This window comes from Mesocricetus auratus, unplaced genomic scaffold (genome assembly GCF_017639785.1).
Source record: "Mesocricetus auratus isolate SY011 unplaced genomic scaffold, BCM_Maur_2.0 Super-Scaffold_100691, whole genome shotgun sequence".
Classification (NCBI taxonomy): domain Eukaryota; kingdom Metazoa; phylum Chordata; class Mammalia; order Rodentia; family Cricetidae; genus Mesocricetus; species Mesocricetus auratus.
Window position 1 is genome coordinate 29087261 of NW_024429267.1, and position 24552 is coordinate 29111812.

At 46.2% G+C, this 24552-nt stretch overlaps 1 protein-coding gene, 1 long non-coding RNA gene and 1 pseudogene across 2 annotated transcripts in view; 1 reads left to right on the forward strand and 2 right to left on the reverse strand.

Annotated features, from left to right (window-relative positions):
• The window catches only part of Rasgrf1 (Ras protein specific guanine nucleotide releasing factor 1), a 106618-nt gene extending 89935 nt beyond the window's left edge, over positions 1 to 16683 (forward strand). The window contains exons 25-29 of the mRNA XM_013121001.3: positions 3247 to 3444; positions 7344 to 7423; positions 10807 to 10924; positions 11845 to 11913; positions 16362 to 16683. Of these exons, the coding sequence (XP_012976455.1) occupies positions 3247 to 3444; positions 7344 to 7423; positions 10807 to 10924; positions 11845 to 11913; positions 16362 to 16454 (558 nt within the window). The 3' untranslated portion in view covers positions 16455 to 16683. The remainder of the gene's footprint in view (positions 1 to 3246; positions 3445 to 7343; positions 7424 to 10806; positions 10925 to 11844; positions 11914 to 16361) is intronic.
• LOC121137601 lies at positions 516 to 1977 on the reverse strand (annotated as a pseudogene).
• LOC110342863 lies at positions 12639 to 15714 on the reverse strand. The gene is made up of 3 exons (XR_005874649.1): positions 15632 to 15714; positions 15036 to 15290; positions 12639 to 13083 (listed from the first exon to the last, which is right to left on the reverse strand). It is a non-coding gene; the product is annotated as an uncharacterized LOC110342863 (long non-coding RNA).
• Positions 16684 to 24552: the final 7869 nt, after the last annotated feature.

A 24552-nucleotide genomic window follows, 5' to 3' on the forward strand; every position in this document is an offset into this window, starting at 1 on the left:
AGGCCAGAGAGGGCATCAGGTCCCCTGGAATTGTAGTTACAGGTGGGTGTGAGCAACATGCATTGAGTGCTGGGAACTGAATCAAGGCCCTCTGAGAGAGCAGCAAGTGCTTTTAACCATTGGCTCATCTCTCCAACTCACACATTGACTTTTATTCACTGTTTGTTCCAGAACCATGAAATGGTCAAGTGGTTCTTCCTGCCTTTAATCTATTGATATAGATTACATATAATTACATAATGTTCTAATGATCCTGTGCCTTTCGTAAAAAACCCAAGGCAGTCATGGTATGTAAACAGCGAGGTGCCTGACTTTTTCTTTCTTGTGTTGCCCATCTCTGGTGCATAGCACAGTGGTGGTTTTTGTAGAATAAAAAGTTTTTTTAAGCTGGGTGGTGGTGGCTCACGCCTTTAATCCCAGAACTTGGGAGGCAGAGGCAGACGGATCTCTGTGAGTTTGGGACCAGCCTGCTCTACAAGAGCAAGTTCCAGGACAGCCTCCAAAGCCACAGAGAAACCCTGTCTCAAACTGCCCCCTACCCCCAGAGAAGGTTATTTTTTGTTGTTGTTTTTATTTTGTTTGTTTGTTTAAGAAGATGAATATTTTATTTGTTTCTCACTGTGTTGCAAAGCCAGTACTTCAGGGTGGAAAGACAATGGCAGGCAACACAGCACATAGTAAAATGAAGACAGTATGGTCCTTCATCTAACACTATACAATAGTTTCCTGTGCTCCCAGGCATTTCCAGTGAGAAGCACATTAAGTCCTTCAACCAGAATCCCAGTGGATATGGGCAAGTTACAGTATTATGTGAGATTTACAACACTATTATCCTGGATTATGGAATTCTTGTCATCACTAGGTAGGGTCTCACCAAATAACTCTGGCTGACCTGGAACTTGTTAGTAGACCAGGCTGACCTGGAACAAGAAATCTGCCTGTCAAGTGCTGGGATTAAAGGGTAGTTTGTCACCAAACCCTTCTTCATAACCACTTTATTACCATAGATGGTCTCAAGAATTCTAAACACCAGAGCTTAACCCTAGTCTAAATACCTCATATGAAGATTATTAAAAATATGTACATTGTATTTGTCTGTACCCATCAGGAAGTTGGGGTTTTTAAGTAGCACTGTTGAGCAGTTTCTTTCCATCAGTATTGCTAGAAGTTATTTCAGATCTTCTATTCTCCACTAACTTAAGATAAGCATGCTGGAGCAAGTTACTTCCGACAGTTTTATTTGGGAGTGGGGGTACCGTGTTAACTCCTCAGTGGATTTCACATATTTCTCATATGCTTCTTCACTCATTAATTCATCCAGCTCTGAAGGGGTCACTCAGTGTCATCTTGTCAGCCAACCATATTCATAACAGGATCTGTTGACAAGCCCTGGGTTTTCTGCAAGTGCTTCATTGACTTCAGTTACCTCCCCTGACAGAGGAGAGTAGAGCTCACTGGCAGCCTTCACAGTCTCCAAAGCACCAAATTCATCTTGTTTTTTTCAGTTTTGTCCCAACTTCAGGCAGACTACAGTAAACAACATCTCCCAAAGCTTCCTGTGCAAAATTGCTGATTCCCACTGTTCCAATACCATTCTCTGTGGTTATCCATTCATGTTTCTCTGTGAATTTACACACCGACTGCACAGGGGATCCAGTGCTCAGAGCGCCACGGACAGCGGCGGCGCTCAGTACTCAGGGCTCAGTACCCATGTACTCCTAGCCACTCTCAGCAACATGATCAGGGTTCCTAGGGTAACCGCACTGTGCCTCCACCACCAGGCCTGTTTGGGTTTTTTTTGTTCCAGTGTTTTCTATATGAAAATATTTAACTTAATTAGTAGACAGAACACACACACACACACACAATTTTATGTGTTGTCATTCCTCCTAACTTCAGTAGTTCTCAGGTACAGACTAAAGTTCAGCATCCCAGAAAAGATGTATCAGTGGGAAAACCTGATAACCCAAGGTCCATGCCTGGAGCCCACGTGGGAGAAGGAGAGAACCAACTCCCTCAAGTTGTTCTCACATGCACTGTGGAGAGTATCACCCACCCTCCAGCATGCACATGCACACACAATAAATAAATAAATGTAAGAAATTAAAATCCAGCATCCCTCCTTGGCATCCATGCCATAGCAACTACTCTGGAGAAGGCTCCTTGGAGGCACAGCTCCACTTGTTTACATTCAATTGCCTCTTAACATGTTTATTGCTTCCAATAACAAGTCATCATTTCTTTTGCCTTTTGAAAGATTTTTTAGAGTTAATTTCTGACTAGCATGCAAATGAGTGTCACTGTGCTGCTTTCATACATATATAATTAGGTATTATTATTATACTTCATTTACTTTCTTTTTAAAATATTGTAGATTCAAGGCAGCATGCAGGAAAGTGAATGTTTCCTGCCTCCCCAGCTCCTTGCAATTCTAGTGGCCTGTGTTGGGGCCCCAGCTTCCACCCCGTTAGCCACTCTAGTTCTAACTCACATGTGACTTGTTTGTGTGATTGTGATTGTTGGTGGGGTTCGAGATTCCAAGGAGGTCTGGTGTACTGCATGTGTGAGACCAAGCATGTATCCTATTCCGGAAGGGAACACGATGGGAAGTTCCCTTGGAGCTGGACTTGTCATAACTCTTTATTCTTCCAGATGAACTTTAAAATCACTGTCAAGAGCCAAAGAAATTTCCACTGGATGTTTACTTGGTTTACATTGACCTCATGGGTTAGTTATGAAAACAGGATACTTACACTCTCATTTGGCAATATGATCTCTTTCTCAATTGCTCAAGCCTTTTACATCCTTTGATAACCTTTTTCTTCCATATAACAACCTACATGGTTCTCATTAACTTAAACTCCAAGGTAATTCACAGATCTCTTGTTGTTTGGGTGGTGAAATCTTCATCATTATGTTTTTGCTTGTTTTTATTTTATTTTATTGAGGCAAGGTTTTACTGTGTAGCTCAGGCTGGCCTCAAGGGAATCCTCTTGCTTATTTTAAGCACTGGGATTATGGATGCATGCCACCATACTCAGCTTTGTTGTATTTTTAAATTGATAACCACTAACTTATAGGAAAATGTCTCCTTTTTATATTAAGCATTTATTCTGATAGTTTTCCAATTCATTATTTGGGGGGGGACTTTTAACAAGAAATTGTGTCTGCTAATAATGATGATTTAGTATCTTTACAATATTTATTCCTCTTACTTTTTTCCTGTCTCATTGCATTGGCTTAAAGATCAGTAACTTGATTGCTTCAGAAATTATCCGAAACGAGGACATCAATGCAAGGGTGAGCGCCATTGAGAAGTGGGTAGCTGTGGCTGACATATGCCGCTGTCTACACAACTACAATGCCGTGCTGGAGATCACCTCCTCCATGAACCGCAGTGCAATCTTCCGACTCAAAAAGACATGGCTCAAAGTTTCTAAGCAGGTGCGGGCAGGAAGCTGGCACTGCTGCCAAATGGACCTGGGCCCGGGGCTAGGGGCAGGGAGACCAGAATTCACAGGTGTGAACCAAGGGCTGAGCCGAGGGGGTCCACATTTCCAGGAAAATGGTGTCAGTCAGGACCAGATGTCAGGCTCACAGATGTGGCCGTGGACCTGAGGAAATTCAATTCCGACTTGGGCAGTTAAGAATCCACAGTGGCACTCGGGAGGCAGAGGCAGGCGGATCTCTGTGAGTTCGAGGCCAGCCTGGTCTACAGAGTGAGTCCCAGGACAGCCTCCAAAACAATACAGAGAAACCCTGTCTCGAAAAAACCAAAAAAAAAAAAAGAATCCACAGTGGTAGCTGTGAGACAGTGAGTTTTCGTAGCGATGCTCTTCTTCATAAGGCTCTGTAAAAGCTGAATTCTCTTGGGTTACCAATTTCTGTACATGATGAGCACTTCAGCACTTCCTGGGTGAACTTGATAGGTGCTCAACCCTGGTTTAAGAACCTGCAGGAGGATGGACAAGCCCCACCAGAGACAAGGAAGCCTCTAACAGCACAGTGATATCTGTGGTCTTTCAGCTGAGAGAGCCCTGCAGGAGCCAGCATTGCCAAGACGCCTGTCTGCAGCACTCTAGATTTGCATTCTATGTCCCCTTCATTCTTCTCTTCATCGCCTGTTTCTCGTTCTCTTCCTTGAGCCAGGAGTAGGTAGTAATCTTACCCACCAGCAGGCATCAGCTCCATAAATCTTCCTACTTAGATAAGCAGCCAAGCCAGAAAAGCTTTGGGATGCTCATTCTTCTGTCCTTCCCTCCTTTCCAGACACCCTAGCTCCTGTTAACAGCTGAGCTGTAGACTCTAGAGGACCACCGCCCCTTACACCACAGAGAGCTGGGCCTCTTCCTTATTGGCACATTGGGTGCCCAGGGTTAGGCTGTGGGGAACAACACAGGCACATACTATCATAAACTGAAGTTAAAGGATGACCAAAAAAACAAAAACAAAACTGCAAATCCCCAAGTCTTCTAAGTCAATATGGCTTGTCAAGGTTTAGACAGGATTATAGAGAGTCATTCCAGTTTAATATCTTACTCCTCCCCCTTGTACTGTTGGATGATGGCGCCCTTCCCAGGGATCCTCCAAACTAGGCTTGACTTCCTGCCCCACTAGACTCTTCCTAGAATGCACATGCTGTATTTCTTGGCCGCATTCTTAAGCATCACTCTCCTCATGGAGTGAAGTAAGGGCTTTGGGGACACTTCATGGCCATTCAGATATTTCCCATTCTCTTCTAAGAGCAGTCTAAAACAAGAGCAGTCAATGTATGTGGCCTGACCTTCATTCTAGAACATCATTCAGAACCAAGAGCCAGCAGGCCTGGCCTAAGAAAAGTCAAAAATGCCTCTGGCAATGCATACAGGGCTCAACTTTTGATGGTAGACTGAATTGGCTGGCTTCTCTAGCTTTTCAGACTTTTCCAGATTGTGCAGTAGTTACACGTCTGCCCTGTGCTGGGCTCCAATGACTTCTGGAAGGCCCATGTCAATGGCCCTACCAACAAAAGCCAAATTCATTATTTCTCTCCCTGTAGGTGGCCTGTGGACTCTCGTAATGCACCAAGATGGTCACATTTCCTAAAGAACCTGGAACACAGACTATTTTTTTTTATCACTTTCTTCAGTGTGTCAGTAAAACTTAACTTCAAGTCCAGGTCGACCATACAGGAGGGTCAAGTGTACTTTGAAATGTTTTGTTTCTCCTTTCTAATTTCAGTTCCCTTACCCATCATCTTTCGAACAATCTTTGTCCCCTGGGGAAGTGTGCCTGCTGTGGCTCTACCGGACAGCAGCTATGAGTGGTGTCCCTGCAGTTCCTCGCCCCAGGAGGTTGTATCTGTAGGGACAAAAACCTGTCTTCGGCTCACAATACGTCTTGGTCTCTTTGGCAGGAAACATTCTTCCTCATTTGATGTTTTCTGTTTGATAAGCAGTATTTTAGAAGCCACAGAAGCATCTTTCTTCTTGACAGTACCCCTGATGCAGGCTCTTTGTGTCTTCCTTGATTCCAGTGAACCTTTTCTTCCTGCTAATGTCCACACTCAGTCAGAGAGCTTCACGATTCTAGCACCCCAGGGAGCATTAGAAGATGGGAGCTCCTGGCCCAGCCTAGGCATGTGACCTGGCTTTCAAAGTGAAACACCATGGGAAGGCTCCACAACCTCCCAAGCTCTATTCTCGACAAAGTGTGGCCTCCCAAACAGGATCTGTGCATTCAGTAGGCACCAGGTTGTGCAAGGAATCAAACTGTGCCCTGCTCAGAGCTAGAGTTTGTCCCCACACATCAGAAATAGCTTATGTAGGGTCAGTGAGATGGTTTGGTAGGTAAAGTGGGTAAATTTCAAACCTGGTGACCTGAGTTCAGTCCCTGAGTCCATGGTAGAAGGACTCCTCTCATCTCCACATACACCTACAAATCACAGACACACACACACACACACACACACACACACACACACACACACTTCTGTATACATGTTCATGGCCTCAGAGTATAGGTATCTCTTTAGCCAGAACTACATTGACTACGCCTCATGATCTAGCTTCTGTCTTCCAAAATCTACCATATCTGAACTAGTGCTTTGGTTATCTGAGGAATGGGGCTTTGCTCTTGTGTTTGCTGAGTATGGGTGACAGAGGCTGAGGAGGCCCCAGATCTGGTGCTAAATCCCCACATCTGATGTGAATCCATCTTGGGTCATTCCTCTGCAGATGAGTGGACTTGCAGAGGAGGAGGGAACCATCCTCAAAAGGGCTGGTACAGGTAGTCACCAAAACCCTGGTAGATTGGCCTGGGAATGTGGACTTTGCCAGGGTGCTAAAAGCCAATTCTAAAGGAAACTTGGATGCTTTCGCTTGGTGTGGATTCTGTCCTACTGACACACGGCTCGGCCATCAGATCAGAATGTATTTGTGCTTTGAGCAGGGTCAATCTAAACACCAGTGCTCCCTCTCCTTATAGCTAAGGAGCCAAACAATCGATGCCTCTGTCCTCTCCTCTCCCTCAAAGGGTACACACTGAACATCCATCAGCATGAAAACTCACACTGTCATGTTCTGTGACTGTGTCCCTCTAGCGATGAGTAATACTCCCGGTCTTGTAATGCATGGCTGTCTTCAGCAGTTTCTCAGCTACATTGTAGATTTTGAAGGCCAGATATGGAAAGGGAAAACTAATCCCTCACATTCTCACATTCTGTTATAAATGAGGCAACTTAGAACCTCAAAGAGGCATCCCATAAACAGGACAGGGAAGGGAACAAATCCAGAGCAGCACACTCCCCTGGGAATGTAGCTATTCTTGCCAGACAAACCAAGCTGCCCATACTCTGCCCTGGTCTCATGTAGCCCAGGTCTGGAAGATCATTTCATATACCCTTCTGTCATCCTTCTCCTTGGATGGTATTCCTGGCCAATCAAAGTAAAAGGTGTGGAAAAAACAAAACAAAACATGGTCAGCTCCATCTGGTCTAGCTCATGGAAAGATCATAAGGCTAGCATATAGCTCAATGGCAGGGCACTTGCTTTGTTTGTCAGAATCCCCAGGTTCAGTCCTCAGCATTGCAAAAACCAATCATGACCACGAAAACTCTAGCATAGTTAGCTCCTGCTGTAAATGCAGGCTCCCTCATATCACCCACCAAGTGAAGAGAGGACACATGACAGGGATCAAGCTTGAGTCCTAACGAGATCACAGGTGAGGTTGCCAGGCACAGAAAGTCCCCAAATCCAAATGTGGCCAGAAGCCCTCAGGTCAGCAGGTTGGATCATGGGCCAGAGCCTGGGACTTGGGGCCTGAGTGTGTGTTGAATGTTAGTAAATGCTTCTGGTTCCTTCTAGACGAAAGCTTTGATTGACAAGCTCCAAAAGCTTGTGTCTTCAGAGGGCAGATTTAAGAACCTCAGAGAAGCTCTGAAAAAGTAAGTGGTACATCTTCATTGTTGTGTTTAAAACTGTAGACCATGTTACAGAGGGCGTCTTATCACCACATCCAGTCAGAGCAGGAGGTCTGCCTGTCCCTCTGCCCACCCCAAAGAACCATAGACTCTCACACCCCAGCAGTGGGTCAGCTTTGCCCTTCATTGTTTACCAGAGAAATGCCAGAGCAACTTATCTGTGTTTGACCACAGAGTTGGTGCCAGATTTCTTAATTCTTACATGCAATTTTCCACTTCAATAGCTCCAATAACTGGTATGACAAGTTGGTTTATTTAGTGTGATTGTGTTTCTTGTTCACACACAAAAAAAGTCACCAAAATGAGTGTATAAGTTACTAACAGTTGCATCTTGGAACCAAAGAACTACATTTTACCAATAGTTAATAACTTCATCTTAACAATTTGCAGGGCACCGCCCTGTCCATAGCCATTGTACCCCATTGATATTGCCTGGGAAGTGTGCTACTCAACCTCAGCATTATTGTCACTTGGTCCAGGATGGTTCTCTGTTCAATACCACAATTGCCTATGCATTGTGGGATTTCTAGGTGTACCCTGGCCTCACCCCATGGGATGCTAATGACATCTCTCTCTTCAGACTAGCAGAAACATCTCCAGACATTGTGAACCCCCGCCCTAAGGCAGCTCTTTCCATCGTATCTTTCTAGACAAAAGATGGGGACCTAGTGGCTATGCCAAGGTCATGTGACCATGGCATTAGAACCTGGATTTGGACTGAGCTGGCCTTCAAGACCAGTACTTTGCAGTCTGCTTTGGTCACTGCCCCATATGGTTCAGGGAAAGCCATGCTTAGCTCACTTTGGCCGCACACTCATTTGGTGTAGGCTCTGAAAAGACAAAGCCTGCTGTTTTTATTACTCCCTAGAGATGCTTGCCTGGGGCTGCCACACTAGGTCCCACCCCCGTTTGTCCCTGTCTCACTGCTGGCTGGCTGACTGGCTGGCTCCTCAATGGACCTTGGAGATGCTGGATCCTCAAAGCTTCCAGGAACACTCTCCTCTTCCATAAGGGACCTCTTGACGACAGCCAATAAGAGTCCCAATGGAGGGCACCGAACATGGTCATGGGACAGCCAAAACCTCCAGCCCTTGACATTGGCTGGGACGCCCTGCTCACTCCGTCTTCCCAGCCAGCTCTCCTGCCTCTTCTTGTTTCCTTCCTGCCCTACTTCCTGTCCATCCGTCACTAGCTCAGTGTGCCATCGCCTTGACCATTTCCACTTTGTTTATGTCCTCAGACAGATGTTGAACCCATCTGTGCTGTTCGGCCGTGTCTCCTCCGCCCGGGCTCCCAGGAGCCCCTGTGGACTGTGCTTGTACGGAGCTGCCCCACTGTGCACTCACCAACTGTCCGTCTGCCTCTGGGCGTTGCTCCATCTGCCTCCTTCACACGGCTTCCTCATCCACCGCAGCCACTACTGCTACCTAACTGTCTCCGTGGCTCCCATTCTGTCTGAGTCCCTCTCCTGACTGTCTTCCCTTTCAGGTCATCTGTATGCCTGTGTAAGTGCCTCCCCTAGAACCCTCTGCTGTCTATGGCACAGGGCAGAGGGCTTAGGGGGCTTCTGGGAGCCAAGATCTTTAAGTAAGGCAAGTCTGTCCTGTGGAGATGGAGAACATACTATGCCCAGTGACGCTGGGGAATCTGTTTCACCAGAAAAGGGCCAGAAAGCAGAAGATAATTGACAGCAGTCTCCACACAGACAGAGTGACACACCCAAAGAGTCCTGCAGCGGCTCTCCTGTGTGGATCCTTGACTCCATTGACCCTGGAATCATCTCAGCCTGTTGTCATGGGTCTTTTATTCTAGACTCTCCTCAGCTTCCTGGTCCTAGTGGTCTCTATCAAAAGAACTCAGGCAGGATTCACAGTACAGTGTAGAAGATATATAGAATTCATGATAGAGTTTAAGATACATGTGCCGGGCGGTGGTGGCACACGCCTTTAATCCCAGCACTCGGGAGGCAGAGGCAGGCGGATCTCTGTGAGTTTGAGGCCAGGCTGGACCGACAGCCTCGAAAACAATACAGAGAAACCCTGTCTCGTAAAAAACCAAAAAAAAAAAAAAAAAAAAGATACATCCATAAGTGGTGAGAGCCAGCACTGGGGACCAGTGTGGTGACCTACATAGCTAAGTGGGCTTCAGACTCTTTCTAAAAGATCTCTAGAACAGCTTCCTGAAAAACTTGTTCCTGTTCAAGTGACTACCAGCCCCCTTTGGATTAACTCTTAAGAGTGGACAATGTTGTATCTTTGTTCCAGAGCAATCTCACTAGATAGTTATCTATTGAAGATGTCATATCTTGGGCTGGGAATGTAGTAGAATGATTACTTTATCTTTCAAGAGGCACTGGGTTCGATCCCCAGCACCACATAAAACCAGGTGTTGATGGTCAGGACAGCCAGGGCTATGTAGAGAGACCCAGTCTCAAAAAAGCAAAACCATCCACTAAAAAGCAGATGTAACGGTACACACCTTTAATCCCAGCACAGGGGAGATGGAGACAGGAGGACTAGTTCAGGGTCTGTACCTCACTTTCCTCCAGCATGACAGGAGTGCAAGTGGCCCGAAGAACAAGCCTCCTGGCATCTCTGCGCTGAGCTGAGAGGAAATTGCCGAGCACTATCTCAGGACTCCCTGAGTCCTGCTGAAGGGAGAATAATGGCTGCTCACTCCATCTCCAACCCCACTAATCCTTTGCCTGCACCCTCCCAAGGCACCAGAAAAGCTGCCATGGTACAGGCTATGAATCCTTGCTCAGAGCCACACATCAGAAACCTGGTCCATCACACCAGGGTCTCATCTCTTGTAACCATAGACCCTGAGAATCACCCACCCTTTCCAGAAGACACTTCCAGGAAGGTAGTCAAGAGGGCCAGGGTTTCCTGCTTTGGCCCCTAAACCTCGGTGGCAAGAGGACAGGTCTTGGGGACGACACACTGCCTGACTGCTGGAACTTGGGTGTGGTGGTCCAGCCTTCCCAAAGATGACAGAACAGAGTGACAGTGGAAAGGACAGTGGGCTGGGAGGAGGCTGGGAACAGCTGGGGAGCTCCCCTACGTAGACACCAGAGAAACAAGCAAAGGCATTTTGGGTCACAGAGAGAGGAGATACAAATAAGATCCCCTCCCACCCCCCAGCCTGTGCGGGATGGCCCAGGTAGCTCCGTGTTATCCCACCCTCCAGCCTAGCCGGCAGTCTAGGCTTGTGTGCGCCTATGATTCCTTGTAACTAGAAATCCCATTGCTTCTAGCCAGGCAAAATCTGCATGCAGGGTGTTCTGTTCTTAGCAGAAATTCCTTTCCTTAAGTGAAAAACTTTTGTGGATGCCATTTGTTTCCAAGTTGTGACCCACCCTGTGTCCCTTACCTGGGGATGTACCTCACTGACTTGGCCTTCATCGAGGAGGGGACACCCAATTACACAGAGGACGGCCTGGTCAACTTCTCCAAGATGAGGATGGTATGTTTCCCTGGGTAGATGGGGGCACAATGTCAGACTGAGGCACGCAGACTCTGCGCCAGCCTGCACCTGTTCCGAGTGCCCCCCGGTGGAAGGCCTCCAGTAAAACTATGACTGACACTAATGACATTAGCCCTGAGTTCCCTGCCTTTCCCACTTTAACCCTCCCTACGGGAGGATGGGTGAGGTCAAGAGACCAGGGACCCTCATGTATAAAATAAAAAAGAACCAGTTCTTAATGCTGGATCTGACCCCAAAGCCCACAGCTTTCCTCACATCCCACCGTTAGTGCTCACAGAAATGCTTGTCTGGTATGACTAAAGAAAACCCATCCTGCAACAACACCCAAGAAAGCAAGTTTCAAATCTGCTCCTAAAGATCCAGAACATGGGGTGACCCCTCTGAGTATGCACAGGACTTCAGGCCCCCACCCCTCTCGCTCACCCCAACCAGAGCCTCTGTTTGCACCCATTTTGTAAAATGGGCTTACACTTGAATAAGAAGCGCACCTTTCAGACATAAACGGGAACTCCCCCTTGGTGATGGAGGGAGGAAGCCCTTAGGCTTCACATCCTGTCATGCACACATTAGACACCCACAAGCCTTTCACTTTGACTGGTGGCCAGGGCTCGGTTGCAGTGGTGTTGGGAAGTCTGTGACCCTTGCCCTGAGTTCTCATCATCTTATCAAGCATTCGTGCACACACACACACACACACACACACACACACACACACACACACACTAGCACTGATATCCCAACAGACAGTTTTCACCTCGGAAACAGGTGACTTGTATAAAGAAAACCAACAGGCTTTCCCAGGAGGCAGTGTGACTTCAGACATAGCTACCGATGACCCTTTTCATCCATAAGGCAGACGAGAGAGCAGACTATCCTAAAACTCCCCTGCCTTCCCGCAGATCTCCCATATTATCCGAGAGATTCGCCAGTTTCAACAGACTGCCTACAAAATCGAACACCAAGCAAAGGTAAGAGGGCAACACTTGGGTTCCGTCCTCTCCTTCAGTGCTGCTGTCTATACAGGCTTCTGCCCTTTCCCGAAGCACCTTTCTTCATCTCTTCCAGGGTCCTCCTGGTCCAGCATAAAATGCCATGCCCTTACAGAAACAATGCCTCTCTATTCCTGTTCCCTGGCCAGAAGCAAACTGGCACTTACTTGTGATTCTTGCCCGATTTGGCATCCCACAGGGTGACTTAAAACAATGTCTGTTCTCCCACAGGGCTAGAGAGGTGACTCCAAACATCCCCTTTGCTTGGTTGGTTAGTTGTGTTTTTGCTTAGTTTTTGGTTTATAGGGTGTGTGTATGTGTGTGTATGTGTGTGTGTGTATTCACATACATACATACCACAGAGTCTGTGGAAATAAGATGACAACTTGTAGAAGTCAGTTTTCTCCTTCCACCATATAAATTCCTGGGATTGAATTTAGATCTCCAGGCTTGGCAGCAAGTGCCTTTACCAGGTGAACCGTCTTGCTGGCCTTGATTGGTGTTTCTCAAGGTCTCATGTAGCCCATGATGGCATCAGACTCAATATGTAGCCAAAGACAACATTGAATTTGTCATCATCCAGCCTCCATTCCCCAGGGGCGAGGAATCCAAGCGGGCACCACCATACTCCTTCCCTATGGTGCAGTAGATCAAACCAGTACTTCACAGATGGCAGTCAGGAAACTGAGCCCTATCCCCAGCCCTAAACACCTCTAGTGTTGAAAAGCATTATGTCTCAAAGACACACAAATCACAGGTTTTCCTCCCAAAGACAAGAATGCCCTGCTTCTCAAGTCTATATCTGGGCCAGTCAATAAACACAGCACATTTTTTTTCTACTACAATGTCACCTGCTATCCATGGCTCGGCATCATCCTAGTGTCTAGAGTCACTCCTTCCTGAGACAGAGTGGCCTTATTCCTGCTTAAAACTGCAGAGAAACGTATTTCTCTCACTAATCCTTTATGCAGATGGACGTCTAGCTCATCTTAGCCTTTCTCCGCTACAAACCAAGCCCAAAGAAATAGCTTGTGTTGGAGTTGGGGACGTGACTTAGTTGGTAAAGTACTTGCCTGACATGTATGATGCTCTGGGTCCAATCCCCAGCATAAAACCAGGCATGGTGGCCTGGTCCTGTATCCCCAGCACCTGAGAGGTGAAAGCAGAAATATCAGAAGTTCCAGGTCATTCTTGGCTACATAACAAATTTGAGGCCAGCCTGGACTACCTGAAAACTTGTCTCAAAAAAAAAAGGTTGTTGGTGGGTATGGTGATGCACACCTTTAATCCCAGCACACAGGATACAGAGGCAGGCGAATCTCTGTGAGTTCAAGGCCAACCTCATCTATATAGTGAGTTCCAGGACAGCCAGAGCTACATAAAAGAGAGACCCTATCTCAAAAACCAACAAAGGTTAATTCTGGACCATGTTCTGTTCTGCCATGTAGAGAAGGTGTGTGGATAACTAACTGGCCCACTTGTGTGTCTCTTCCTCCATCCAATAGACACATATGTGTTGAGTGAGTACTGTGTTCCCAGCACCATCTCAGGCCACAAGGCACGGTATTCAAAACAGATACGTGCTTGGTCCTCATGAGTTTGCACTCTGGAGGGAAATAGACAAAGCAGGAAAAAATGCAGAATGACATCAGCATTTAGTGGTGGGATGCTTGCTTAGCATGATCGAGGCTGTGAGGTTTCAATCCCCACCTAGTACAGCATAAAGAAAAACTAAATGAACAGCTCTCTCTCTCTCTCTCTCTCTCTCTCTCTCTCTCTCTCTCTCTCTCTCTCTCTCTCTCTCTCTCACACACTCACACACACACACACACACACACACACACACACAAATCAAGTCCAAAAAATGTGTGCATGGTCTCTCTGTTACTTTTAATCTTTATATTTTTACTTAAGACAAGGTCTCTCTCCTGTCTGGCCAGGAGCTCAATATGTAGAGCAGCCCAGCCTTGAACTCACAGAGACTGGCCTGCCTTTGTCTCTCACCATATCTAGCACTTTTTTTAAAGTACTTCCTGAGGGTTAGGATTACTTGTGTACATGCTAGGCAAGCACTCTACCAACTGAGTTATATCCCCAGCCACACATCGTTTAACTTATAAATGATATTAAGGGCTGAGGAGATGGCCTAGTGCAGTGATTCTCAATCTGTAGATCGTGACCCCTTTCAGGGTCAAACAACCCTTTGACTGGGGTCACTTAAGGTCATCGGAAAACACAAATATTTTCATTATGATTCATAACAGTAACAAAATTACAATTCTGAAGTATCAATGAAAATAATTTTATGGCTGGGGATCACCACAACATGAGGAATTGTGTTAACCGGTCCAATAAAGAAGGCTGAGAATCACTGGCCTAGTAGGAGAAGCATTTACTGTGTAAACATGAGGACCTGAGTTCAAATCCCCAAAGCCTATAAAATCCAGCCTCAGTAGTACATGTTCATAAGCACAGTGCACCTATGGCGAGATGGGAATATCTGACTCATATGACTGGGAGTCAGAGATAAAATCTCCAGGACCTCAGGCCAACTGGCCTGACCACACAACAGTACACAGCAAAGAGACCCAAAGGTGGCAACCAAAGTTGTCCTTCAAGCCCTGCATGCTCACACCTAAATTCACACAGCGAAGGGGGGGAATAATAATAATAAGACATAACTACGCATTTAAATTTGGCAGTGTTTGGAGGAGCCTCCTTAGTGTGTCGTATACGGTATCTAGAAAACACTGTGGTGGTAACATGGCACCCTGGAAAGTCCCAGAAGTTACCAACAAAATTTCAAGGCTCTTTTCTGTCTCCTGCCACTACTTTAACCTTCTTTCAATCTCTGATGTTCAATACAATAAACACCACTGCTCCTCTGACTTCTTAAGTGTCCCAGCAAGGATGGATTTGTCACCAGTCTCCAGCTCAGGGAAAACAGAAACTGAACTTTGTGCTCACATGGAAAGGACTGGTCAGTCTGCTTTTGGAGCTGGGTGCATTTATGTAGTCTAAAAAGAACCCTTTCCATGGAGTTCCTAGCTAGGGCTAAAAATTTAGTTCATTTCATCCATCATAGGTCACCCTGTCTTTACCTGATGGGCTGGGTGAAGCCAGACTCTGACATCTGAGGTCATCTTCCTAGAGGTACAAGCTGTGAGCTGTCAATCAGACATAGGAAAAATTTCATCTGTTACTGTCAATCGATGTCCAACTGCTTCTGACCTTCATGGTGACAGAGTCAATTCCCCAAGACAAAAGCAACAGGCTTGATCTCCAGCAAGCAGCTATCACTAGACTTTCAAGCACAGAATACGGGTGTTGTTTCTTTTCCTTCTTGCTCTTGGTTTCTGTGAAGGGAAAAAGGCATGCTTGATTCCAAATTGATAAATACATGAACCTTAGTTGGAGAGGATGCCTGTAAGGTTATAGCTCTGATATCCCGTTGAATGTGCAAGAACTCAGCAAAGACTTAGGATCAAGAGTAAAGTGGGCAATCAGGAAGAAATACAACTAAATTTCCCAGGGTGACCATTCTCAATTTTTCATCCTAACTTTTTTTGTCAGACTCTGCCATGGGAAACCTACATGGGCCCTTCCCCCAGACAGGGCTGCTGTGTGTAAACATATACGCCTGATGTTTCTGGAGAACTCTTCAAACTGAAACATTGAAAGGAATATGAACACACACCTGTCACTTAGATTCAACAATTGGCCTTTTCAGGGAGTTGTTTGCTTTGTTCAAGCCCAAAACATTTCCTCAAGAGATCAACTCTAAAAGAAAGGAAGGGAGGGGGAAAGAACGGAGAGGGGGAGGGGGAAGGGAGGGAGGGAGGGAAGAAGGAAAGAAGGAAGGAAGACAGTTGAGAGTAATGTTTGCCATCTGTGTTTTATTACTATTAATATGTAATATAGAATAACAGAATATATTAGAATATAGGAACTGTGGATATAGCTCAGCAGCTCTAACTCCAGCAACACACACACACACACACACACACAAATCTTAAAACATAATTTAAATAGAAAAGTTCTATTAAGACAAAACACAGCCAAATATGATGGTGTCAGCACTTGGGAAGCTGAGGCAGGGGATCCTGAGTTTGAGGCTAGAGTTAGCATTGTCACATAACAAGAGCCTTAGAGGGTGGTGGAGGATGCCAAGATCCTGTGTCTCACATGTATGTCCTGAACCTACAAAAATGGCTCCACCAGGCATGGTGCTGTACATCTGTAATCCCCACATTTTTCAGATGAAAACAGAAGGATGGTTCCGTAGTGAGTTCCAGGCCAGCCTTGGGCTATAGAGTAAGAACCTATCTCAAAAAACAAAAACAAAGCAAAAGAAAACTTTTGCAGGATGCCCAATGTCCACAGCCTGGAACGTCCCATAAGTCTATTGCTCCTTTCTGTCATTTCAGGTAACTCAGTACTTACTGGATCAATCTTTCGTAATGGATGAAGAAAGTCTCTATGAGTCTTCTCTCCGAATAGAACCAAAACTCCCGACCTGAAGCTGCACCCAGCCTGCCCCAGCCGCTCCCGTGGACATCTGCTATATGATAGTGTACATAATCGTTTGGTTCCTCTGGATTCCTTCTTCAGTATGTGCTTCTCCAAGAATACAAATCTGTTCTTGTTCTTAGATTCCTGTAGAACCGGAATATGAATTTCTGCACTGTCTCAGACTCTGCCCCACCCCCCTGCGGAGCCTGTTCCTTCAAACAATTGTACTCCCTGTCAGCTCTGGGGCCTCGCTCCAATCAGAAGGGGAGGCAGAACCCATATGACACAAGTCTTGGACTCCAGCCCTGCTTCAGTCCCTCCCAGCCCAGGCCCCTGGGTTAGCTCAGGCCACCCAGGCATCCTCCCCAGCATGTTCCATGTAGTTGTTATAACTGGGTGGGGGGGGAGGGGGAGGAGGGAGGGGGAAGCCATACCTGCAAGTCCAATCCTTGACACCTCTTTCTGCTGATGGTGATGCCAATTTCCAAAGCAGCTTCTTCAGCCAAAATCGCAGGTCTCAGCAGTCCCCATTTGTCAAATCCCAGTAAGCCAGGCTGAAAGGGTGTCTACTCAGCTGAGAACCACACCCCTTGCACCAAACACCACTACTTCCGGCACCATGCTGCCCTCTGCTCTAGGATTAACATCAGATAGCATGAAAATCAGGCTCAGTAGAAATGGACAAAGCCCTGGAACTTCTCTAGGAAAATGGAATCACTCCACCAAGTCATGGTGACTCTGGCCGACCTCTGCCCAGCCTCCACTGGAAGTCAGGAACACACACACACACAAAATAAATCACTTCTCCTTCTGCTGCCTGACAGTCACTACAAGCTTATGTTGAGATGCCCTGAGTCTGTATACTTTGTGGTAATTAGTCCCATGATGTAGAATTAGGAAATCAATAACCGAGTGTTTTTATTGCATATACTGTAGTCCTGTCGAAATGCCTTCTAGCAGGAATATAGTGAGGTAGTGCTTACTCTGTGAATATATTACCATGATTTTTTTACATTGTACAGTAGAGTACACTCAGAAGCGGCAGGCATGCTCTACTACAGCAGACAGACAACTTTTGCTGTAAGCAATACCTAGCGGTATGAGAATTCTATTTCAAGCCCTAAAATATTTCAACTTACAGCTTGTTTGAAAAAGAAAAAGATTTCCATTTTTGTAAAAATATATGTTTCCTGATTACCTCTTGCTAATAAATCTATTCTATCTCAGGGTGAACAATGAGTTTTGATGGGTTTCCTTTGTTCCCATGAGAAATACTGTATGAGAGGGCTGGCATGGGAGCTCTCAAGCGACAGTGACATCATCCTTGCTTTGGTCTGACAAGGTTGACTGCTTCCATCACTTATTATACCCAAAACTATTTGCATTACTTTCCCAAGTAATTGGGACTCTCATGAGACCACAATCCATTGCACAGGATCAAGGGCTGGAGTTATACAAAAGTGCCACTTGCCCAGATACCCAAGATGGTGGTCTCATACAACTGGAAGATGACTTTTTCAGGTGCTGCTCTGGGAATGTCAACAGGATCATTCACAGTAACATCTTTATGTGACTTGGGTGTCTTGCTGTGTCCAACAGTGAACTGCTCCAAGTCTCAGGAAGAAATTCACAAGAGCTTCTTCCAAACCAGCCTCAGAAGCCGCAGAACGACATACAACATCCTACAGTGTCGGGCACTAGGAGAGAGGGTTCCTGTTCTTGTCAGTGGGAAAAGGAAGGGAAGAAATGTATAGCCATCTTTCACTGTCTAGAGAAACAGACTATGAGAGCCACACTGCCAGACACAGGTGCAGATGGCTCCACAGTTAAGAAAACTGGCTTAACTTAGTACCCACATGATGGCTCACAATGGTCTGCAACTCCAGTTCCAGGGATGCAGCACTCTCTTCTGGTACCCATAGGCACTAGCTACACATACACCCTCACAGTACACGGACATGCATGCCGTCAAAACACCCATACATGTACATTTTTTAAAAGGAAAATTATATTTCATCACAAAGTAGAATCAATTGAATCAAAACAAGTCAAACACCACTAAAATGCCCCCAAACCTAAATCTTCTTGATTTCCAACACGGTACCACAAGTGAAAAATTTCATAGTTGACTTCATGAGATGGATCACAGTCAAAAACAAGCACATCAAAAATAGTGCATCAGGGGCTGGAGAGGCGACTCAGCAGTCAAGAGTACCTACTGTTCTTCCAGAGGACCCGGGTTCACTTCCCACCACCCATATGGTATCTCACAACCATCTAAAACTCCAGTTCCAGGGGACCTGACAATTGATGCACAGACATAAATGCAACAAAACACCCATACACTTAAAATAACCTTTTGAAATAGTGTATCAAATTACCTTAAGGCTATGTGTATAAGGTACCGAGGAAATATGCACAAATTTCACTTTTAGACTTAGGTTCCGTGTCCCCAGATATCATATTTTGTATATTTGTAAAACTTTTTTTTTGTTTTTTTTCGAGACAGAGTTTTGGAGGCTGTCCTGGCACTCACTCTGTAGACCAGGCTGGCCTCGAACTCACAGAGATCCACCTGCCTCTGCCTCCCGAGTGCTGGGATTAAAGGCGTGCGCCACCAACGCCCGGCCTTGTAAAACTTTTTAATAAGAAAAATCTTAACCATAAAACACTTCTGGTCACAAGTACTTCAGATAAATACTCAACCTTAAAATACTTAGCATAGAATAAACAGGTGTGGTGACTCTCGATTTTAATCCCAACAGAAAACAGCAGGAAGGTTGAGTATTCAAGTCTGGTGTACATAAGACAGTAGCAACAAAAAACAAAAACTGGCTAAGGAGTTAGCTCAGTCAGTAAACAACTTGTCATGAAAGCATGCAAACCTAGCTTAGTCTCCTAGAATCTGTGTGAAAAATGGTTAAGCATCATGACATGTATCTATAATGCCAGTCGGAAGAGCTGGAGACAGGAAGATCCCTGGGGCTTACTGACCAGTAGTGTAACCAAATCAGTGAGCCCAGGCAAGTGAGAGACCCTACCACAAAGAAACAACGTGGTCAGGTACAGAGGAGTGACACCTGGGGCTGACCTCTGACTTCCACATGGATGTGTTTGCCAACTCACATAAGAACACACACAAGTTGGTGGGCCATCTCAAAGCTGCTTTTTCTTATAAAGGAGGGAGAGTAAGACAGCAGAAAAAGAACTACTTGCTTTAGCATCGGGAAACTTCTGGTGTGTGGATTAAGATGGAAAGGGACATGAGGATGACCTGGCTTTGAAAACTGTCATCCCACTGATTGCCAGGTTTGATGCAGCTCATCTGACTGGCTAATCCAGGTGCATGCCACCTGCAGCTGCATGTTTCCCCAAATAGAAAAGGACTCGGCATATGAGTAGTCGCTCTCCAAGCAAGCGCTCAGGACTGACGGAACTTCATTCTACTGTGAGCAATCTGTTTGAAGATTTGGCCGTCATCTCTCCTTTGTCTGCTTATGTTTTGTTGTTTTGGTTTTTTTTGTGTGTTGAGGGGGTGGCTTTGTGTGTTTATTTTTGTTTTGGTGGGTTGGTTGGTTGGTTGGTTTTGAGACAGGGTCTGGCCTGGAACTCACTACATAGACCAGACTAGCCTTGAACTCATTCATAGAGATCTTCCTGCCTCTGCCTCCCCAGTGTGGAAATTAAAGACATATGCCACCACATTCCACCTTTGGTTTTAAAGGTCAAATAAAAGCTTAGATTAGTGTTGGTGATATGAGACTTGAATGTCAGTAACTCTGATTTGGTTTTCAGTCTTGTTGAGGCCCACTGCAGAACATAGACCAAAACTACAACTTCCTGTAATAATATTTAACACTCTTCTATACGAAGGAAGTCAGGGTTTCCCCGTTGAACCCAGAAACTATCTAGCTCACCAATCTAGCCATCTTGTTCCAGAAATCTCCCATCTCTATTTCCAAATGCTGGCATTGCAAGATGTTATCTTGAGCACCCAGCATTTACGTGGCATTGGATCCAAAACTCCCTATGGTCAGCTTGTACAACAAGAGCCCTAACCACTGAATCATTCCTTATCCCACAAATGTAATGTTTTTAAAAAGGCAAACTTCACACAGAAATCAGCAATGCCCAAGATGTCAGACTTGTATATAAGACAAGCTCAGGTATTTCCCATTGTGGTTGTTTGAATGAAAATGGCTCCCATGGGTTCATAAGGAGTGGCACTAGTAGGAGGTGTGGTCTTGTAGGAGTAGCTATGGCCTTGTTGAAGGAAGTGTGTCACTGGGGGTGGGCTTTGAGGTTTCAAATACTTGAGCCAGTCCCAATATCTTTCTCTCTTCCTGCTGCCTGCATATATAGATGCAGAACTCTCAGCTACCTCTCCAGCACCATGTCTGCCTGCATGCCACCATGCTTCCCACCATGATGATAATGGACTAAACCTATGAACTGTAAGCCAGCCCCAATTAAATGTTTTCCTTTATGAGAGTTGCCAAGGTCATGGTATCTCTTCATAACGATTAAAAACCCTAACTAAGACACCCATGACCTCAGGACCCTATACAGCTGACTGACATGGGGCTTGGTAGATCTTTTGTAGAAAATGTATAAAATGCCTCTCAAGAAAGGAAACAGTTGAGGAGTTAGCTCAGTGACAGAAACTTGCTTAGTAAACTCAAGGTCCCTGATTCAGTCCTCAGCCCTGAGGGAGAGAGAGAAAGAGAGGGCGGGGAGGGAGGGAGGGAGGTAAGAAGGAAGGGAGGAAGGAAGGAAGGAAGAGGGAGTCAGAGAAAGGAAATAACACTACTCCACATTGAAGATTCCTAGGGAGACAGGTTTGTCTGTATTGGACTGGCTTTTTAGGGCTCTACCCAACTGTGTGACAGCATACTGTAAAAGTTTGATGCCATGCCCTTAGTGTCTATCTTAGTTAGTTGTCCTATTACTGAAACAAAATACCCAGCAAAGATAGGTTAGGGACTATTTTGGTGCCTGGTTCCAAGGAATGGTGCCACCTACACTCAGGGTATATTTTCCCACTTAGATTGACTTAACCTAAGTACTCCCTCACAGTCACACACAGAGATTTGTTTCCATGGAGGTTCTAAACCCCACCAAATTGACAGTCATGAGCTATTACACCACACTGCCTGGCTCCCCCAGCAAGATCTGGGGAGCAGATCCAGGTAAATGGTGGGCTATTGGTCTCAGGGAAAAAAGCACCAAGCTGATGAGACAAGTCTAATGCTTTCAAATGACCTAGAGCAAGTGCCTGGTCATCAAATACACCCAAAACATATATTACAACAGTAGTGTCAGCCTGCCTGCCCCAGAAGGTGGTCCAGGAAACCCTGGATGTGGCTGTCATTGGCCCATGACAGATTCTCCTTGACATCATGGAGTTCTGTGAGGCTGTGACCAATAAGAGCAAGATAGTGATTATAGTCCCACTGGATGAGACCTTCCAGAGGAAGGCAGCCTTGTTTAGTGCCTTGTAGTTAATGTCCCTGGCCAAGAGCCACGTGAAGCTGACCGGCATGTGCTTAGTTAGACTGCTTCCTGGAAGCTGCCTACACCGAGAAGCTGGGCCTGGGGGAAAAAGGTGGGAGTGATTGGTGCAGCAGTATAGGGAGAGATCTCAAGTGTCTGCAACATTTATCACGCCTGTTTGGGTGTGGTCACAGGTACGTGGCAGTAGGAGAGATAAAGGGAGAAGGAAGGGGCTCTCTGTCTTTGGGGCTGCAATCGAGATCGAACAGAGCACTGAGCTCAGTTCTTGGCTTCTCGTCTAAGTGACTTCTCTCTAATAAAGTATCATACGACCCCCTTCCCGGTATCCTTGGCATGGCTCGATTACCATTATCACCACTCCATATGCCACCTCTTGATGACATCTTCTGTGCAGCCCACTGTGCCAGTCAACAAAGACGAATGCCCAGTGCTGGGAAAGTCAGGGGAGGTCTGGGCTGCCAGGAACCTCTTTGTCCCTCAGCAGGTCCTGCAGTACAGCTATGCCCACTGAAGTGGCAGAGAGCCTGTCAGGCCTCGGGGTGGCCTCTCAGAGAATAGAGCCTAATGTTGCCCTGAGAGAGGCTCATCTATCTATCACATCATCTCTCCGGGCCCTTTTTGGGTTCCTCTCCTGGCTGCTAAGACGACCCACCCCAGGCTGCAGTCAGCCCTGCCCAGTGGTGACCTATCCCCACCCCCTTCCCCTGAGGTGAGGACAGCGCCCATGCTGTTGTGGCGTTGGTGCTGCGGGCTTCTTCCCCTTTCATGGCTCTCACAGCTGAGTGTCTGTTCTGCCCGGGAAGTCCTTCAGCCTTGCTTTTCACCAAGGCTCTATCACATTTCCACTGAGATTGGTCTGGACACTTTCGTCAACTGCCCTTTGTGCTGAGAACCCTCCTCCGTTTCAGCAATGACCTCAAAAACAACAGTCTTTCATGTGCTGTCCATGACCTTGCTGGAGCTCAGACACCCCAGACCTGTCTCTTAAGGAGGAGGGGGCGTACAGGAACCCTGATCCTGCTTCCTTTGCTGTTGTGTGTGAAATTAGTAGTCAGTATTCAAGTTTGCTACATAGGAAAAAGAAAGCCCGCTTAACCATCGCAGAGTCCTCCGGCATCTGACTGCCCTTCCCCAAACTGCTTACTCTCACGAGGTTCAGTGGCCACAGTGTCTTTTCCCAGTGGCAGTCCTGATAGGGAGTATAAAGGTCCCACCCAGGCCCGCCCACTTGCCCACATTATGGAGTAAGTTCCTGTGTTTGCGTACCTGGGTAACAAGAGTTCTTGTCCGTGCATACCCGGGTAACCAGCACCCACCCACCTCCTGACTTCCTGCACCAATGACTCAGCCGAGGAGAAGCCCACAAGTAAAATAACTCCCACACTCCCAGGTCCAGCCGCCACCGCCCTGTCTCCAGGCTCCAGACCCTTCCAGCCACTGTCCCAGTTTGGGTTCCCAACACCCACTTCTAACACAGCTGTACCAAGCGGACCCGCCACCTTGCCATCCTTCCCGCCATTCCTGACCCCTCTGCTAACACTCCCACCCACTTAGCCGTGTCAATGCCATCTCTCACTCCCACTTCCAGGGCCATGAGGTCCAGGCTATGTCACCTCTTGATTATCTCTCCATTCAGGCAACACTGTCTCTTCCGTCACCTTGGGCCAGCTGGTGCCTAACATTTTGGCGTCTAAGAGACCTCTCTACTCCTAAAATTTACTGAAACCCCCGAAAATCCTTTGCACAATGAATGGTATCTATCAAAATAATTGTATTGCTGATTTTTTATTCAACACTTTGAGAAGATTTGTGTTTTGGTACATTTAAAAATAGCAATGAGCTAAGATTGTAGCTCAATGGTAGAGAACCTGCCTAGCATGCCTGAGGCCCTAGGTTCAATTCCCAGGACAATCAAATAAATAAATGAAACATCATCGCATGACACTTTGAAGGCTGAGGCAGCAAGATTGGGAATTCAAGGCCACTCTTGGCTACATAAGATGTTTGAGGTGACCCTGGCCTAGTGAGAATCTGTTTATATGTGTACTAATATTGGAGAGCTATTTGTGCAGGCCACATTCCTAACAGCATTCCACACAATGGCCAACAGAAGAAAATAGTCTGAAGGTCCACAGATGAATATATAACGTAGTAAAACCATACACTATCACGTATCCAGCCTCCAAAAGAAATGAAATACTGATATACACTACAATTTGGATGCTAAGTGAAAGAAGCCAGACAGAAAGTGATTCAGTAGTTGTCAGAGAATAGAGGGGCTGTCGTGAGCAGTGTGGTGTTTAGAGTGTTCTTATGGAGTGATGAGCCGTTTTGAAACTAGAGAGAGGGTAATGGTTGCATAATACTGTGCTTCCACTAAACACATGGAATTGTACACTTTACAATGGTGGGGTGTTTTTGCTGTTCTTTTTGGTTTTGTTTTTGAGACAGGCTCTTACTCTATAGCCCTGTCTCATTTGATACACACTGAGTAGGCCGGGCTGTTCTCAGAGATTCTCCTGTCTCTGTCAGGTGCTAGGATCACAGGCAAGTACCATCAGGCCCAACCTAAAATGATTCAATTTTATTACA